Source organism: Mustela nivalis (genome assembly GCF_964662115.1).
Source record: "Mustela nivalis genome assembly, chromosome: 4".
NCBI lineage: Eukaryota > Metazoa > Chordata > Mammalia > Carnivora > Mustelidae > Mustela > Mustela nivalis.
In genome coordinates, this window is record NC_139023.1 from 148,763,462 (window position 1) to 148,783,132 (window position 19,671).

Below are 19,671 nucleotides of genomic sequence, written 5' to 3' on the forward strand. Positions count from 1 at the left end.
ACAAATGAGAAGAAAAGATATATTCTTCAAATCTTTCTCCTAATGAATCAAATATTAGACAAAACAAATTGAGGACTTGCCTTTGAATAGGAAGTAGATGTGCTAAGCATATTCTTCAGATTTTTTTTTTTTAACTTTTATCATGAGATGCTGATTTTTGTTTAGAAGAGGATGTTGGGGCTACTAAAATAGAGCTCATAACTTTAGCTTTTGATTGAAATCTCCTTTATGCCTGGCACTTTATGCTGTATTGATGCCAGGAAATAAAATTTATCTCCTCTTATCTTTAGGCAAGCTGTTAATCTTCTAATGCAGAGTCACTTCTAATTTAGATTTCTAGGAAACAGGGAGACGCGGGGGAGTATTCTTTGAGTCCATTTGTTGGCTGAGCTAGGCTTTTGAGCTTCCTGGTTACTTGTCATTCAGCAACTGTATGGGCAAGTGTTTTTAAGCTATTAATAAAGAAGTACATTAACAATTGCTATTTCTCCTCTTTAAACAAATTGGATTTTACCTAAAAAGACAGTTGTATTTCTTGTTTTGCTTAGTGCAAATTTATCTCTTCAGCCAAAAATCATTACTGATGGCTATCAGACATTTATTTTATACTTTGTAATCTTATAAAGTTATTTTCATTGAGTGTTTCCTCACAAAAACTCTGAGTGGTAGGTGAAAATCATGATTTCATGGATGGGAAAACAAATAGAGAAGCCCTGAACCTTGCTTCCTGTTTAGAATAATTCTGCTTTTCTGATTTGCTTTGTAGGTTTTTGTTTGTTTCCTTTTTTATATATCCCTGCCTTACTGCTGTAGAGAATGATTTGTATTTTACAACAGCTGACGTCTTTCTTTTGCAGAGATATTCCAATGCCCTTAGTCAGTTCAGGGGTAGAGCATGGTAATTTGAGAGAGCTGGCATTTGCAAGAATGAAAGACCTTGGAATACAGGTAAGAGTTTGACTAGAACTGTTAAGATCAAAGTAATCTGAAACACAAAACACTTTGATACATACTTACAGACTCACAAGTTTGGTCAAAAAGTTTCACATACTGAAGGTATTGTACTCTGTAACATGAAGTTGAAACTAGTGGTTACAAAGGCTGCATCTTGTCCCTTACACCCGTCTGCTTTCTTCTAAAAGGGCAGGTTTGCTGATTTAAGGGTTGCTTTTTCACCTACTCAGATGCCAACTATGTGCTCAACTCTCCCTTTTAAATTTTGAAGTATTTCTTTTTTTCTTTCTTTTAGAGTATTGGGTGTTCAATTCTTGACTAGCGGTGGTAGACAATATGCATATACATTTGAAGAAATAAGGATTACATGTGTAAAATGATTACCAAACAGTGTTGTTGCCCACATATTCCAGTGTCCCTTGCCCCACTCCATCCCTTTGTCTGTTCAGGTACTTACTTCTTCTGCAGATATTTACTAAACATCTTTCTTCTGACCCTGAAGTACTAAAGAGCCCAGGAATGTGTGACAGTCTCTGCAGATAACTCTTAAATGCAGTAAGATGATTATGACATAAATTCACAGCCCCCTAGAAACTTCTTAATATATCTGCTAAAGGAAAAAAGCCAGGAGTGGGCTCAAGGGGTGAGCATTAATTCCTGGGCTCCGCTTTCAGCATTTGGATTCACCAGGTTTGGGATAGAGCCATGGGATGTTCTCATGCACAATCCAGACATGGACCACACTTTGAGAGATACCGTTTCAAGAACTGCATATCATGTTTGTGGACTTGCCCAGGACATTTTATTCTTTTAGTCCATTGTTTGTCCAAAGAAGAGTTTGTGAACATGATTGGCTTATTCTTTTTAAAAAACAAAAACAAAAACAATTTTAAGTTCTAGAAAAAGGGCAAATTTATTATCTATAGTAATTAATAGTACCAAATGAAACTATGTGCCTGTTCTGCTTCCCGTTTTCCAGCTGTCCTTCTTCCAACCCCTCTCCCCTCTGAGTATACCACAGCCAAAGTGATTGACCTGGCCTGGTTAGCCTGATAATCTCATCATCTAGCTATCATCTGTAACCTAGTATCCCTTTTAAACTGTAATAGCCTCTCTTAAACTGGAAAGACTAAAATTCAGTGAAAGCCCAAAGACACCTAGTTCACATAGGCAATGTCTTTACCAGAAAATAAGTACACACCAGTCTCTGCTTTTTTAAAAAGCTTTCTCTGGGCAGCTTGGTGGCTCAGTCGGTTAGGTTTCTGATCTTGATTTTGGCTTGGCCTGTGATCTCAGGGTTTTGGGATTGGGTCCCACACCAGGCTTGTACACTGGGCATGGAGCCAGCTTGGGATTCTCTCTTACTCTCTCCCTCTGCGCCCCCCCCAAAGCATTATCTCATAGCCCCCCTCCTGGAGGAATGCAGGTGTTCATTAAGAGCATATAACTATGGTGCGTTCACATGCAAACTACTATATAGATCTGCTGTAGTTAAAAGACAACATCTAAATTTAATAGATTTGTAATTACAGAGACTTCTGATCTTTGTTTGCTATATAATTTTTGAGTTCATAGAAACCACATTAACAAAGCGCTGTTATCTGGGGCTAGTTCCTGGGACATGGAAATAGGTTTGCTTTTACAGAACTGAATAATGAGATTTTCTCATGGAATTCTATACGTATGTAACAGTACTTCATAAATATGCTATTTTAGTAATAGAACTTGCATGACATCATCACGTTTCCTAGGATGATCTTTTCTCACTGGTAGAAAATGTTAGAATCCTCCAGGCGGCTGGGGCTCAGTGGGTTAAAGCCTCTGCATTCGTCTCAGGTCATGATCCCAAGGTCCTGGGATGGAGCCCTGCATCGGGCTCTCTGCTCAGCAGGGAGCCTGCTTCCCTTCCTCTCCCTCTGCCTGTCTCTCTGCCTACTTGTGATCTCTGTCTTTCAAATAAATAAATAAAATCTTTAAAAAAAAAAAGAAAATGTTAGAGTCCTGACAGTAATTTTTATAATTTATTCTGAAGGGGAAAAATACTATATTACATATAATGCAATACTGTGAGGATTTTGTAATTATAAATGTCCGGCTATATAGTGTACACACTGGGTTGTGGAATAAGAGTGAGAGTTGTATCACATGAGCTTGGCCTTGCAGAGACCAGGCATTGCATGTGTATCATGTGCAGGCAGCTCTGTGCCTCCTAGTGATGATCTCATGACTATGGTTTGGACTGTATAATAAATAGCTCTGGGTTCCTTCTTTACTTCCTTTTTAACCTCTTTCTTTCTCCCAGCCTTTCTTCCATAATGCAAAAAAACAAAAACAAAACACGGCAGTCTTCCAGCATCCTTCTTTTTGGCATTTGTAAAATGACAGAAACATGATGATGCTAAAAATTTTAACTGCCATAAAATGGTGAAGGTTTTAAAAAATGAGGAATTTTCTTCTTATTCTTCTATATACATAGTTTTGGATTATACTTTCAGGTTTAGTTATATCCCCTGGGTAAAACTGTTGTCAGATTTTAGAACATACATTATTTACTTTGAGTATTACATATTGCTCTCAGAATTCTTTTTTTTTTTTTAAGATTTTATTTATTTATTTGAGAGAGAGAGTGAGAGAGAGCATGAGCGAGGAGAAGGTCAGAGGGAGAAGCAGACTCCCCATGGAGCCGGGAGCCCGATGTGGGATTCGATCCCGGGACTCCGGGATCATGACCTGAGCCGAAGGCAGTCGTCCAACCAACTGAGCCACCCAGGCATCCCTGCTCTCAGAATTCTAAGCTTGTTTTTAAAGCACTACCATTTCCTTCTATCCTCAGACTTAGTAAAGATGGTTTTATTTTGAAATTTATTTCTTTTTAATCTCCTTGTAAATTGTGTCCAAACTTAATTTTGAGCCCAGGATTTGATGGAAAGGTGTGAATAAAAATTTAGTTACCAGTTTTATACTTGCCCCTCTCCTCCACCTTTTTTTAATTTTTTATTTTTTTGGGGGCAGTGTCGAGATGTAAGAACCAGAGAGGTTGGAATCCAAGAAATTCATCACAAAGTACGGCCATACCAGGTTAGTTTCTTCATTTTATAGAGAGAGTGGGCCCTGATCATTAATCTTTGGCAAGCCTGGATCCATACTTTCTAACCAACAGGACTGATCCCTAGAAGTTAGTAAGTAAACTAAGCAAAGTAATTGAGGATCAGATAGAGATGACAAGACAGGAGAGGCAAATATGAGGGTGGGTGAATTGTAGAAGAGCCAGGCTAGGAAATACAAGCCTGAGCTTCATTCTGGATCAGCACAATCCACCAGAACTTTCTGCAGGGTTGAAAATGTTCTGTAATTTGTACCATCCAGTATAGTGTCAGCCACCAGTCACATGTGACATGTGACTAGTGCAGCTAAGGAACTGAGTTTTTAATTTTATTTGTTTTAATTCAAATATAAATAGCCACATGCAGCTAGTGGCTACCTTCAGGAAGAGCTAAATGAGATATTTATTTCTGTGTATACAGCTATTAAATTCTACTCTATTGGTGATAATCAAATGGATAGGCCTTTATCAACAGGGGTTCCACAAAACTTAAGCCTAATGCCCCAAAAGGTTCATTGTTTATAATGAGTTAACTTCTCTCCTATTTACGTATAATGCCTAGCTATGTGCCCTATTTCCTATGAGTTAACTCTCTTGTAGAACCCCATTTGAGAAAGACTAGATGATACCTGCATTGATATTTTTAACATTTGGGACCTCTTGAGGAAAAAAGTCAACCCAAACAAAGTTAATCGTTTTTCCACATTCCTTTGCAGTCCAGTTAGCAAACATTAAGTTTGAGAAGAAAGAAACATAACCATCATTCTGAATTGTTCACTCACTACAGTTCACTCACTACAGTCATAATCCACCCATTTTTGGAAAGTGTCTGGATGTGACCTTGTCCACATATGTAGGTTTTTCTGTGCATACTGTTAAATATTGCTTATATAAATGCAAAGGTCAAGGGGCACTTGAACAATGAGTTGAAGAGTGAAAAGCCTATGTAGATTGCTACAACAGGAGCTTCCCCTAAAAGCTACTTTCCGGTGCTTGAATTTCTTTGATGTTCTAATCTTATCACTAACTAGGTATAATATTTTAAAGGCTTATCCCTTTAAAGGGATTCCATACTTTCTTAAAATCCCATCAAGAAACAAGTGACCAATAGCACATTTTTCCCCCAAAAGCAGGTTTTCATAGAAGAGATAAAGGCTAGGAAATGAAACTGTTGCGCCACCTGACTGTTATGGGGCTCAGTGGTGCTCCCAAGAGCTACACATGTGATATAATATATAATTTTATTAGAGACTCTTCTTGGAGAATCCAAAGATATAAGTACATTGAAGCCTTTACTGAGCCAGATTTCTGCAAGAATTTCAAGGTTAATGAAGTTCAAATGTGTTTTCCTTTTATAATATTCCTTGAACAAGGCCTGAACTCTTATTTAATCAATGATATGTGAGAGTAGACAAGAAGGAACATAATTCATGATTATTCATTCTTTATCCTTAATTGGGCATATTAGCCTAAATAAGTAAATACTTATAAAAATGAATTCTATTCCCTGATTAAGGGTTTGTTTGTTTGTTTTTTGTCTAACTTAAAAGAAGTTTTTATTTTTATTCAACAGGTTGAATTGGTGAGGAGAGATTATGTTGCAAATGGTGGCTGGGAAACATTCTTATCATATGAAGACCCAGATCAAGACATATTGATTGGCCTCCTGCGATTACGAAAGTGTTCAGAAGAAACGTTCCGTTTTGAATTGGTTGGAGGTGTTTCCATAGTTCGAGAGCTGCATGTGTATGGAAGTGTCGTCCCTGTGAGCAGTCGAGATCCTACTAAATTTCAGCATCAGGTATCCTGTATTCCATCTCTCTTTGACTATAATTAAGAAATTGCCCAGGGGCACTTGGGTGGCTCGGTCAGTTAAGCGTCTGACTCTTGATTTTGGTTCAGGTCATGATCTCAGAGTCATGAGATCAAGCCCAGCATTGGGTTCTGTGCTGATCTAGGAGCTTTGTGAGATTCTCTCTCCTCCTCAGACCCTCCCTCCACCCCGCCCCCTTACCCTGCTCCCTCTCTGGGGAACATGCACACACACACTCTCTCTCTCAAAAATAGATTAGGAAGGAAGGAGAGGAAGGAACAAAGGAAGGAGAAAGAAATTGCCCAAGGGAGGAAAAGTGAAAAAGAGTGGGTAGTGGGAGGGGCTGGAGGAAGAGACAGTGAAAGAGGGAAGAGGAAGGGGAAAGCTAGAAATGGAGGAACTAATAGTTGATGTTCAGGGATGTTTTCTCTCCGACTTGTATCCTTTTGGGTGTGAGAGGGAAGGAGTGAGTGACAAATTTGAGAGTCAAGTAGGATACAGTATTAGGTTAAACCACATGAAATTTCTATTTTTGAAAGTCAGAAGTGGTTTAATACCAGCAATTTCTTATGGTTCAACTACGTATTATGAAATCAAAGCAGATGATAATGTAAAGCACTTGTGAAATATTAAAGCTCTTCATAGACGCAAGCTCTATCTGATATATAGTGGAATGCTATTCCACTCCCCACGAACAATCTAAATAAATAACTCACTTTTTCAAATTTCCACAAAATAAAACCACTAATGGTGGATATAGCCTAAACCCCAGACTTGGTGATTTAAGAATATTGCCTGGTTTCAAAACCTTTTAGAAATTGGAGGGGTGACTAATAGATTAAAGATTGGATGCCCCAGACTTCATCACCTGGAGATTGCCTAGAGCTTATTTAAAAAGAGACAGGGGTGCCTGGGTGGCTCAGTGGGTTAAGCCGCTGCCTTCGGCTCAGGTCATGATCTCAGGGTCCTGGGATCGAGTCCCACATCGGGTTCTCTGCTCAGCAGGGAGCCTGCTTCCCTCTCTCTCTGCCTGCCTCTCTGCCTACTTGTGATCTCTGTCTGTCAAATAAATAAATAAATAAAACCTTTAAAAAAAATTAAAAGAGACAGAAGTTGAGAGGCAATTACCACCAGCCTGTAATGAGATTACATGATCCATAGATTACCTTTTGATGGCTTTTGTTGCAAAATTATTGCCTTTTTTTACTAGTCTGCTATAGTGTATTTTTGGTATAATTGAATGGTTTCTGTATTCTTATCCCCATAATTTTTTTTGGTCACTCTTATTTTAACAGATTTTAGCAACTACTGAATATTATCCCTTTTGTTTTACATATCCACATAATGACTTCCTTCCTTCTTAATTCCCTAACCCCTCTTTTGCTCTTTCCAGGGATTTGGCATGCTGCTGATGGAGGAGGCAGAAAGAATAGCTAGAGAAGAACATGGATCTGGGAAAATAGCTGTTATATCAGGTAACTGGAGAAAGACAGAGTTCATGATTCATTCACGTTTTTAACTTGGTATCACAATTAAAATGATCTCAGGCCTCTCTTGCCCCCATTTATGATTATTCACAATTGGACAGAGTATAATAGTGAAAGACTTGTGGTCAGACACAGAATTACTGCAAACAGTTTGGTGGCATAGTTTCAGAAGCACTCCATCTCTGAGTGGCAAGACCAGTAATCTGGATCCTGCCTTCCTTGCTGTCTGTCACACCAGTCATCTGTCTGTCCCACTAGTTGTCATGGTCATTTCCTCTCTTGTGCTTTGTGCCCACTCTGTCTGGGAAGATGAAATTTGGTGATAAAGATCCAAGAAAAAGGGGCGCCTGGGTGGCTCAGTGGGTTAAGCCGCTGCCTTCGGCTCAGGTCATGATCTCAGGGTCCTGGGATCAAGTCCCGCATCGGGCTCTCTGCTCAGCAGGGAGCCTGCTTCCTTCTCTCTCTCTCTGCCTGCCTCTCAGTGTACTTGTAATTTCTCTCTGTCAAATAAATAAATAAAATCTTAAAAAAAAAAAAATCCAAGAAAAAGTAAACCAGTGTGGCCATTATCAATATTGTTGTTCAGAAACTTAAAATGGATCTCAGGTGCCAGTACAAGATGTTTAAAGGTAGAGTTTTTTGCTCCTTAAGTATTGCCCTCAGTGACTTTGCTTGTGGGAAATAGCTTTCCCTTGTTTGGAAGTTTCCCCGTACTTTGTCTAGGTAATTGAGGAAGTGGGCACGAAAAGGAAATTCTAGTATGAATGGAGCAAAAACAACCTTATGTATACCCTTTCATTCCTACACTTTAGTAGTATATCCTTACAAAAATTGCTGTTCCCAGTAAGAAGCTTGCATGGGGGAAAGCTATGATCAGAATATAGGTTGTTTTCCCTCAAGAATTTGTTTTTCCATTAGAAAATATTTTCTCTTAGAGGCAGATTATTTTCTTTGAAGATCTTTTAAATAATCTTTTCTGAAAGGTTTTTTAATCAATAAGTTGCTGCTAATCAATAAATCAATAACCTTACCTGGGTTTTAACAATTATAATTATGAAAATATAATGACACAGGCTTACTTAATCACTTAGTGTGGTTGTGGTTTTCTTGGCATTATCCAGACAGATAAGTAAAACATTTCTCAACATGGCTAGCTTTATATATTTTCCTCTGTTATCTTTAATTTCACTAAAGAGGGACTTAATGAGGCTCATCTGATTGATACTGATATTTGTAATAAGAAATGTTTACCTTTCAACTGTTTAACCTGTGGTGGTTCAGAAGTTAACATTTCCCAGTACCAGGAAAGGGCCGCCTGACTCAGGACTCCTTCTACACACATCTGTGAAGGATTGAAAGCACCTGAAATTTCAGTGGTCCCTTTTGCTAGACGCTGTCAGTGTTTTCAGCACAGTACTTCTCAAGCTTTAAATGTGCTTGTGCTTCACGTGGAGATATTGTTAGAATGAAGATTCTGTTTCAGTCTGGGATGGGGCTTGAGAACCTGCATTTCTAACCAGTTCTCAGTGATACCTCTGCCAAGGTGATACCTTCAGACCACACTTCGAGTAGCAAGGTTCTCATATTCTCTTCCAAATCATTAAGGTCTGGATACTCTCCGTGACCCTGGCAGTGCCTACACTCCCACAGTCTGCTTTGCAGTCACATGGTTTTCTCGCATCTGTGGGAACGTCTTCAATTTTAAAACGAAAGAACATTGGTAATCTATCACTTCTCCACATTATTTCATTAGCCTTCCTAATATCTTTCTTTTGAGAAATGTTACATGCACAGAGGGCCCCTGACTGGCCTGAGGTTCTATTCAGTTGCACATAAGAGCCTCAGTTATTGTTTTTTATGAGCAGGGTGTCTAAGTGGAAATCAGCACCTGTCCTTTTTCTGGCTTTTTATCATAATCTAAAAGCTCAATTTCAAATCGTCTGCCTATAGGATTTTTAAAATAATAAGAAGAGACTTACTGAAAGCAGGGAAGAACCTTTCTGCTTATCAGCAGTACAGTAGGACCACTAGATTTCTGTATAGGAGATTTCTTTTGGCCAGTGGGTTTCTGTAGTCCTGGATTGTCTTTTTGAAACCAGAGTTCTGTGGGAGGAAGGAAGCGTTACTTCGGGTCACTCTAGTCTATATACTAGACCATTGCTTTCTACTGAGGAAAGCACACAAGGCCTTGACTTTCTCTTTGACTCAACATCTGATCAAAAAGCCAAGAACATTTGCTCTTTGTATGCATTTTATTGCTGTAATTTAGTATTTACTTTACTATTTCAGTTAGGCTTGTGAATTAGATACCTGAGATGTCCATTATTCAGAACTTTGAGCAGTGCAGATTTAATGTATTATCATCACCTGTCTTTTATGTTGCTTTTGTTCTTCCATGTTTGTTCATTCTTTACTTTATAGTGTGTGTGTGTTTTATTAACATATAATGTACTATTTGTTTTAGGGGTACAGGTCTGTGATTCATCAGTCTTAAACAATTCACAGTACTCACCATAGCACATACTGTCCTCAGTGTCCATCACCCAGCCACCCTATCCCTCCCCTCGACCACCAGCAACCCTCAGTATGTTCCCTAAGATTAAGAGTCTCTTATGGTTTATCTCCCTTTCTGGTTTCTGGTTTCATCTTGTTTCATTTTTCTCTTCTTTCCCCAATGATCCTGTCTTGTTTCTCAAATTCCTCATATCAGTAAGATCATATGCTAATTGTCTTTCTCTGATTGACTTATTTTGCTCAGTTCTAGTTCTCTTATTACCCTCTTGTTCCAGCCATGTTGTTGCAAATGGCAAGATTTCATTTCTTTTGATGGCTGCATAGTATTCCATTGTATATATATACACACCCCATCTTCTTTATCCTTTCATCCATTGATGGACACCTAGGCTCTTTCCATAGTTGGGCTATTGTGGACATTGCTGCTATAAACATTGGGGTGCATGTGCCTCTTCAGATCACTACATTTGTATCTGTAGGGTAAATACCCAGTAGTGTGATTGCTGGGTCATAAGGTAGCTCTATTTTCAACTTTTTGAGGAACCTCCATACTGTTTTCCAGAGTGGCTGCACCAGCTTGCATTCCCACCAAGAGAGTAGGAGTTTCCCCTTTCTCCACATCCTCACCAACACCTAGCTGGTTAATTTTAGCCATTCTGATTGGTGTAAGGTGTATCTCACTGTGGTTTAAGAATATGGAATGCTTCACGAATTTGCGTGTCATCTTTGCACAGGGGCCATGCTAATCTTCTCTGTATCATTCCAATTTTAGTATATATGCTGCTGATGCAAGTACATGTGTGTGTGTTTTGTTTTTGTAAAAAGTCAGGCAGTTGTTCTCCATAAATCAATCCTTAGAATGAAAAACTCTGTGATCACATTAGTGTTTGTGCACTGTGCTTTTTCATAGTGTGTCATTAGTTGGGCTGTATAAGAGGAGACGTTTGGGGGGTGGTTGGATTCCATTCCTTTGTTGATTGTAGCACTCCTTGTGATCTTGGATAATTTTACTTGATCGCCATGGACCTTTCTTTCCTTACTAAAAACAATGGAGGTAGGTTATCTTTTACAGTTATAGAATCTAGAATTCGGCCCTTCAGTGTCTTAATCTGTTGTAGTGCTCAGAGTAACCAGTTATGTTTTACTGATTACGTCTAAAGTAGATTCTTTTCTGAAACCATGTTAGGAAGCCCTTCGGTTTCATTAGTATTTGAGTTCCATCTCCTTGTACATTGGATATTTGATGGTGAAAATTAACACAGCTTCCCATAGGTAGGTTATCCTATCCTTGATTTGTGGATGCATATTGACTTCAGTCACAATTTGGTGATACTTTTTTTTATGACCTTGCCCTTAATTTGTAAATCCATCCTTGTTCTGGTCTGTAGGCTTTTGTACACAGTGGTGGCCTAGATATTCTGTTCTGCCATAACTAGTAGCTTGAGCAAGGAAGAGACAGGTCATTTATCATTCTGGTTACTGTGACTATAAGAGTAATGCACTTATGTAGAGGTTTTTTTTAATTACATTCTGATTCATTATTACTTCCCCTCAACTTGCCAGCAGATTTTCTGTTACTTGGATTTATGATCTTTGATTCTGTCTCAGACAATATGATTAACTGCACAGTAGATCTGATTTGAAACACTAGTCAGAAGGATTCCATGTGCTCTATTTTTCTCTATTAAAAACAAATCGGTTTTTTATCTTAAACCAATCGGCCATTTTATCTTTGTTACCTTAATATATTTTGTTTCTAGAGGGTATATACTGAATATTTTACAGCTGATTGATCCTTTTTTTAAAAGATTAACTTTATAGCTACATGAGAAAATTACAAATTTTCTTGTTTATTGGAGTCAAATGAAGCACTTTCTTAGACTTTTAAAAATAATTCTTTCTATTTTTTAAAGCACACGTATTTGTCTTGGGAAGTAAACTGTGTTTTTAAATTAACCATCAACTCCAAATGTGAGTATTAAAGCAAAAATGAAATGTTTGGCTTCCCCCAAGTTCAAGGAACCAGCACTGAGAGGGCAGAGGAGTACAAAGTGCTACCCTGTGTTTGAGGGATGTTTCTATTAAGCCGCACAGCTAACTCAGTCCTCACCACGTGGATTATCTTTAACTGCAGAAGAAGATAGATTTTTCTCTCTACTTACATTACATCTCAGTTCATGACTAATTGCCTCAGAATAGGAAAATAATCTTTTTCTGCATACAAAAATGAGTAAATCAATAGGATAAGAACAACCAATTTACAAAATAATGTGTAGGCAGTTAATTACTGCTAAATATCTAAGCAATTAATTAGTCCCCATTATATCCAAGTGCTTTAGGATCTCTCCCCAACTTACTCATGTAGGTTCTGTCAACATACATCTGTTTAAGATTAACAAATTCTGTCTACTTGAAAAGCTGTGATGTTTAAGTGGATGATGAACATTCTTTAATGTGTTAAGATAAAGCAGTTTTTTCTCTGCCCTGTCTTATGGTGTAAAGTGAAGTGATTATACTGTAGAATCTAACTACAACATTTGAAATGCCATTACTAATAATCACCATGGAAACTGGAGATCTCTGATGTTATACTGCCCATACCCTTTCCAAAAGGGCAAATATAACTGATGATAGCTACTATTTAAAAAGCCACTTAATACCCCCAACAGAATGACTTTTTTTTTTTTTTCTCCTTTTGGCAATTTTGGCTAGGTATCAGATCCAGTGATGTTACCGTTTCTGTTTGCCAGGCTAATTGCTATGCATCAAGACGAACAGCTATTCCCCAAGCTCCCCCTAGTACCTTCGTCATAAGCACTATTCTATTTGTGTTCTTTCAAGTAGAAAATTAATATGGCCATTGGCCAAGAATTGTACCAGGCTGATAGATCACACAGTGGTGGTGAGAAATGAGGAAAATGTCTGAATGGTTGATGACAGAAATCACTGAAGTCAGAGACTGTTAGCCATTTTGCTTAAACCCATTAAACAGGCACAGAAGAGGGAAGGGGAGAAGGTAAATATACAGGGTGAATAAAACTTAAACCTTAAATATAGAATGAGTAAACAAGTCCCTGTGGAGATGAGATCATTCTAAATCATGATGCTCAGAATACGATTCTAAAACTATATCTACAACTCCTACCAGTGAAAAAACATCAACATGCCTGTGCCTTACGTAACCCAGTATGGTTTCCTAGGACCGAAATTAATGGTCTGGTACCCCAGAGCCAGTGTTTAATGATATGTGGGCAGAAAATAACAGTCATTTGGTTTCATTAAACTACAAATGGCTTAGGTTTACTTATGGGACCCCAGAAACTTCACCTGTATTCCAAGCAGCAACCATCTCTCTTAATTTAAGGTGAAGGTAGCTTTACTTTATTCTTTGCATGAAAATCTAGGTGAAAAGAAGCATGTATTTGTAACTGGTTCTGTCTGGTAGTGGAATCATAATCCTAACCAAAATGCCTAGAAAAACCTTCCTTGTTTTGGCTTATCTGTTTGCTGATGGGCACAGGAAGCCTGCCAGAGGCAAACCAGTCTGTGCTGCACGTGCATGTGTGCCTAGCACTTCTCAGTAAGGAAGGGAGGAGATGGTTCGCTCTTCTTTCTGTCTCATCTCTTTCATAATTTCTCTTTAATAAATTATCCTCTAATGAAATGCACACTGTTAGGGTTCTGTATATTCCTCTATTTCTCCCATTTTGGTGTTCTAACAATTATACATACTTCTTTTTTGTTCCATGTTCCCACAGGATTTTATCATGATGGTGGCTAGTATTTTCCTCTTTTTTTTTTTTTTAAGATTTTATTTATTTATTTGCCAGAGAGAGAGAGAGCGAGCGAGCACAGGCAGGAAGAGTTGCAGCAGAGGCAGAGGGAGAAGCAGGCTCCCCGCTGAGCAAGGAGCCCAATTTAGGACTCGATCCCAGGATGCTGGGGATCATGACCTAAGCCGAAGGCAGCCGCTTAACCAACTGAGCCACCCAGGTGCCCCTAGTATCTTCCTTTTTAAAGTCAATAGATAGAACATAAAATATTGCTGTGCAACCAGGATTTTCTTAATTTTAGCATCATTATTAACTAGCATTGATGATATACTACTTTGCTGGATAAGAAATTAGCTAAATGTTTGCTAATTGGTGTCTGTATTGCACTGTTGCCCAGCTCCTCTCAGGGCCATTATTCCTGACTTGATATTTATTCAATTTGTAGATGAATCAGATACCAGATTGTAGTACTTTGCGTACCAAGTGCGTTATACTCATCCCTCTCTTGGTATTCATGACTATATTTATTAAGGCATGTTTTTCAAGTATTCCTGAATAAGCCACTAGTGAGTTTCCGCTGTTTGGATCTTGTCGGCAACTGAATTTATGATGAGATTTTCTAAGCCAAAGCTAGTGATCCAGGTAGGTAGTAGCTTGTTGGCTCTTGAGGAACAATCTCTGGCAAGTGCTGTTGCTCTTCCCAGGTCCTTGCTAGCAAGTCTCCTTGCATCTCAGAAATGTGCACATGAGCATCCCAGAGGACAGCCTTGCTAATGTTGACACACATTTGTATACTTTTTCTCCCCACTCTTATTCCTCTTAGTTTTGGGGTATTGGGAATTACGACTGTGTGCATCTGCTTGGGAGGAGGAATAGTGTTATGTCACGTGGCCTCTAATAATATTCCCAAGAGGTCTGGGAGCTTGGATAGAAATGACTGCTTTTATTGTAAAGTTAGACACTTCACAGGCTTTTTTCTGAGGAAGAAGGCCTTCTCCAAAGTGGTCTAGTCTGGACTACTTATCATATGCTCTCTGTCACAAAGTCAGTTTTTAGTTTGTTACCATGTTAACTCCTTATCAGTGTAACTTTCATATAATTAGTATGGTTCTTTTCTGTAAATATATGGCATTGCTATAATCCCTTCAGTTTGATAAAACTTTCCTCTTTCAGATCTATTAGAGGCAAGGATTTGGCGGCTTCTTGCCTTTTGGGTGAGCAGATCACTAAATAATGCTGGAAAACATTTGCTGCCTTCTTTGGCAACTGAGATACTGCTTTTATGGAGTCTTTTAGTTTAAACATTTCTCATTCCAACAGGGTATAATACAGGGGACTTTTTATTTTTTGGTCAGCCTGGCTTAAACTGTTGTCTCTAATAGCTCACATTTCCAAGACATTAACTGGTAGATTTAGGGTTTTAGATAGTGGCCGTGGGATATATTTCCTTATATCCCCCCCCAACCACCACCACCACCATTTTCTCCCACTCTGAGCATCCAGTTGTTCAGTTTTTCCACTATGTATGAATGAATCATGGATGTTTGGTGTATCTAAGCCTCAGATCCAGACCCTGTGTGCTCTGTAACCTCTTACTGCAAATCCTACTAATTAGTGATTGTTTTGGTTACTTCTTGTTGTCTGACACACCACACCAAAATTTGGTGGCTTAACAGAACAAGCATTTCATTTTCTTAGTGATTCTGTAGGTCAGAAATTCAGCAGGGAATAGAAAGGATGGCTCATTTCTGTTTCATGATATCTGGAGCCTTAGCTGGGGTGGCTTAAATGGCTGTTAACTGACTAGGTTGGCTTGTCTGGAGTCTCAGTTCTAGCCGGTAGCAGGTGCACAGTGGAGGCTATTAACATGAGCACCTTGGTTCCTTTCCAGATGACTTGCATGTCCCATGGCTTGAAAGGCTGGGCTCGAAGAGGAAGGAAACAAAGACTTGGGCTTAGAAGTCCCAGAAATCTTATATTCATATCTGTCTCTGTGTAATAAATAACCACAAAACTTAGTGGCTGAAAACAAGCAGTTACCACACAGTTTCTGTAGGTCAGAAATCTAGAAGCGACTTAGCCCGGTACCTCTGGCCCACAGTGTCTCACAAAGCTGCAGTTAAGGTATCAGCTGGGGATATAATCATTTCAGGATTCAATTAGGGTTGAAAGATGCACTGCCAGTTTTACTGTGTGGTTTTGGCAGGCTTCAGTTCCTCACAGGCTGTTGGTCTAGGGCCACAGTTTCTCACCATGCCACACAGGCCTCTCTGTAGAGCTGCTCATCACATGTCAGCTTGCTTCCCCCCTTAGAGCAATCACAGAGACAGAGAGCCCCTCAAGATGGAAGCCATAGTCCTTGTACCTGGTCTTAGAAAAGAGTCAAGTCCAGCCCACTCTCAAGGGGAAGGGATTATATAAGACTGAATACCAGTAGACAGGGACTCTGGAAGTCGTCTTAGACACTGCCTGCCTTAGGCCCCATTCTGTTGCTTACCCAGCATCACTGGGCCAGCGTGGATTTAAAGGGTGAGAGAATTCATCCCCTTATAAAGAGAGGATCTGGTGACAGCTCTTTTTTGCCTACTAAGTTAAATATGTTTTCATTAACTTGAGATTAACAGGCATACAGTCCCTTTCTACAGGAAACTTCATTTAGCCTTCTCCCAGGATAGACTCTCTTTGGGCCAACGTAGGTTCAAGGGTTCTTATCCCAAACCCAATATCAAATTTTCATAGAAACAGTTATGGCAGCACAGTTATACCTAACACTGTCCTAAGCAGACTTTGGCAGGCCTTCCTCACAAGTTGCCCCTGCATCTGACCTTTTGTCTGTCATCTTTCTTCCATGAGGACATGTCTGTATTTCCCTTTACAAGCCTATCTAAATCCTGTCTGATCCTTTAGATCTATGATATTGGCCATTTATATCTTCTAGGTTATGGAATATAGAAGATTATCTTTGGGCTGAGGGTACATGGTTTCTCTTTAGAGATATCCCACTCTTATCCACACCCCTTCCCCCCCATAAACACCTGAAAATAGTTAATGAACCTTTAAAGTCTTTTTTTTTTAATTTGGGGAGGTAGTAAATTGTATATGACAAAATTTACCATTATAACCATTTTCTTAAAAAGATTTTTATTTATTTATTTGACAGACAGAGATCACAAGTAGGCAGAGAGGCAGGCAGAGAGAGAGGAAGGGAAGCAGGCTCCCCACTGAGCAGAGATCCCGATGCAGGGCTCGATCCCAGGACCCGGGCATCATGACCTGAGAGTCTGTTTTTCCCTCTCCCTCTCTCCTCCCCCACCCCACCGGCTCATGCATGCTCGCTCACTCTCCCTCTATCTCAGATAAATAAGTCTTTAAAAAAAAAAAAAAAAGTAGAGTTGCTGGATAAAACTCTTTTTAACTTTTTCAGGAATCACCAAACTTTTCTACAATGGCCACATCACTCATTTTATGTTCCCTATCAGCAATGCATGAGTTCTCATTTCTCCGCATCCTTGCCAACACTTGTTTTCCCTTTTTTCTTTTTTTAAATAACCATCCTAGTAGGTGTGGAGTGTTGTTTTACTGGGGTTTTAACTTTGATTTCCTTAATGTCTTTTTTGTGCTTGTCATTTGTGTATCTTCTTTTTTTTTTTTGTCATTTGTGTATCTTCTTTAGAAAAACATCTGTTCAAGTCCTTTGCTTATTACTTAATTGGGTTCTCTTTCTGTTGTTGAATTTTAGGGATTCTTCATATTTTCTGGATACTGTTATAAGATCTGTGATTTGCAAGTATTTTCTTCCATATACATTCATAAAGTTAGAGGTTTGTAGTTTTCTTTGTACTGTCTTTGTATAGCTTCATTATCAAGGTGTTGCTAGGCACATATGCTAAGTTAGGAAGTGTCCCTCCTTTTAAGTTTTTTGGAAATGTTTGAGGATTGGTGTTAATTCTATAAACATTTAGTAGAAATCACCAGTAAAGCCATCTAGTCCTAGGTTTTCCTTTGTTTGGAGGATTTTGATTCCCTGACTTGTTAGAGGACTATGTAGACCTTTTCTTTCTTCTTGAGTCAGTGTTTGTAGTTTGTGTTTCTGGGATTTGTCCATTTTAACTGGATTATCCAGTATACTGGTGTATGCACACATCCAAGTTGTTGTCATAGTATTCTTATAATTCTTTTTATTTCTATAAAGCCAGTAATATCTCTTTCATTTCTAATTTTAGTGATTTCAGGTTTTTTCTTTATACTTTTTTCCATACTTTGTAAGATTTCAGTCTTAATAAATTTATTAAGATTTGTTTTATGACCTGATAATATGATCCAAGTTGTAGGACCCTTCATGTCCACTGTGGAAAATGTATATTCTGCTGTTGTTGAGTGATGTGTTCTATATGTGTCTGGTAGGTCTAATTGGTTTAAAGGGTTTTTCAAGTCTTCTATTTCCTTACTGATCTTCTGTCTTATTTTTCAAGAAATTATTAAAAATGTGCATTGAGATGTCCAGTTCTGAATGTAGACCTATTTATTTCTCCCTTCAGTTCTGTCCATTTTTGCTTCATGTATTTTGGGGCTCTGTTGTTAGGTATAAATATGTTTATAATTGTTAAACCTTGATGAATTGAACTTTTTATCAATACATAACATTTTTCTTCACCTCCTGTACATTTTTTTGGCTTAATATATCTTTTCTTTGGGGCACCAGGGTGGCTCAGTCGGTTAAGCATCTGCCTTTGGCTCAGGTCATGATCCCAGGGCCCTGGGATCGAGCCCCCGATTGGACTCCCTGCTCAGTGGGAAGCCTGCTTTTCCTTCTCCTTCTGCCTGCTGCTCCACCTGCTTATAATATCTTTCTCTCTGTAAATGAATGAATAAAATCTTTAAAAAAAAAAAAAACTAGCTTTCTAAAAAAATGAAAAAAAAAAAATCTTTTCTTTGGTAGTATATCCACCTCAGCTCTCTTTTGGTTACTAGTTATTTTCTTAGTGATTACCTGAGGGATTACAATTAACATCTTAAACTTAGAGCAACCTAGTTTGAATAATATGAATTTAGTTTTCATAGTATGCAAACATTTTGCTCCATACATATCGGTTTCTGTTTTGCCTTGTTCCTGTCATAAATTATATATATATATATATATATATATATATATATATATATATATATAATCTTTATACCTATAAGTCTCTTAACAAATTTATAATTATTGTTTTATGAATTTGTATTTTAAATTATATAGGGGAAAAGAGGAGTTACAAACCAGTACAATAATATTGGCTTTTGTATTTACCTATGTAGTTAATGTTTAGCAGTGTTCATTCATTCTTTGTTCTTCTTCCCTCCTTCCTTCCTTCACATGGCTTTGACTTACTGTCTAATGTCCTTCTGTTTTGATCTGAAGGATTCTTGCAGGGTAAGTCTAGTGGTACAACCTTTCCTAGCTTTGGTTTATTTGGAGATATCTTAATTTATTCTTTATCCATGAGAGATAATTTTGCTGTATATAAAATTCTTAGTTGACAGGTTTATTTTTTGCTTTCTTTACTTTAAATGTGTCAGCCCATGCCTTCTGACCTCCATGGTTTCTGAGATTAGCTGTTGATACTATTGAGGATCCCTTGTATTTGATGAGTCACTCCTCCCTGCTTTCAAGATTCTTTGGCTTTTGATGATTTGTCTGTAATGTGCCTTGATAGATCTTTTTGAGTTTATCCTACTTGAAACTTTTGAGCTTCTTAGGAGTGTAGTTTCATATCTTTCATCAAATTTGGGAAATTTTGGCCATTTTTTTCTTAAATTTTTTTTTCTACCCTTTATCTGTCTCATCTCCCTCTGAGACTTCCATTATGTGTATGTTAGTATGCTTCATGGTGTTTCAACAGGTCTCTTAGGTTCCTTGTTCTTTTTTCTTTCTGCTCCTTAGACTGGATAAATTCAATCACATTATCTTTAAGTTCACTGATTCTGTTTTCTGTCTGCTCAGATCTGCAATTGAACTCCTCTATTAAATTTTAAATATTTTTGCTA

General features: G+C 38.2%; 1 protein-coding gene across 1 annotated transcript in view; it reads left to right on the forward strand.

Moving 5' to 3' along the window:
• Positions 1–19,671, forward strand: part of ELP3 (elongator acetyltransferase complex subunit 3) — a 104,306-nt gene that overhangs the window by 67,714 nt on the left and 16,921 nt on the right. Inside the window, exons 11-14 of the mRNA XM_082726843.1 lie at positions 858–948; positions 3,967–4,032; positions 5,631–5,858; positions 7,264–7,345. Of these exons, the coding sequence (XP_082582969.1) occupies positions 858–948; positions 3,967–4,032; positions 5,631–5,858; positions 7,264–7,345 (467 nt within the window). The remainder of the gene's footprint in view (positions 1–857; positions 949–3,966; positions 4,033–5,630; positions 5,859–7,263; positions 7,346–19,671) is intronic.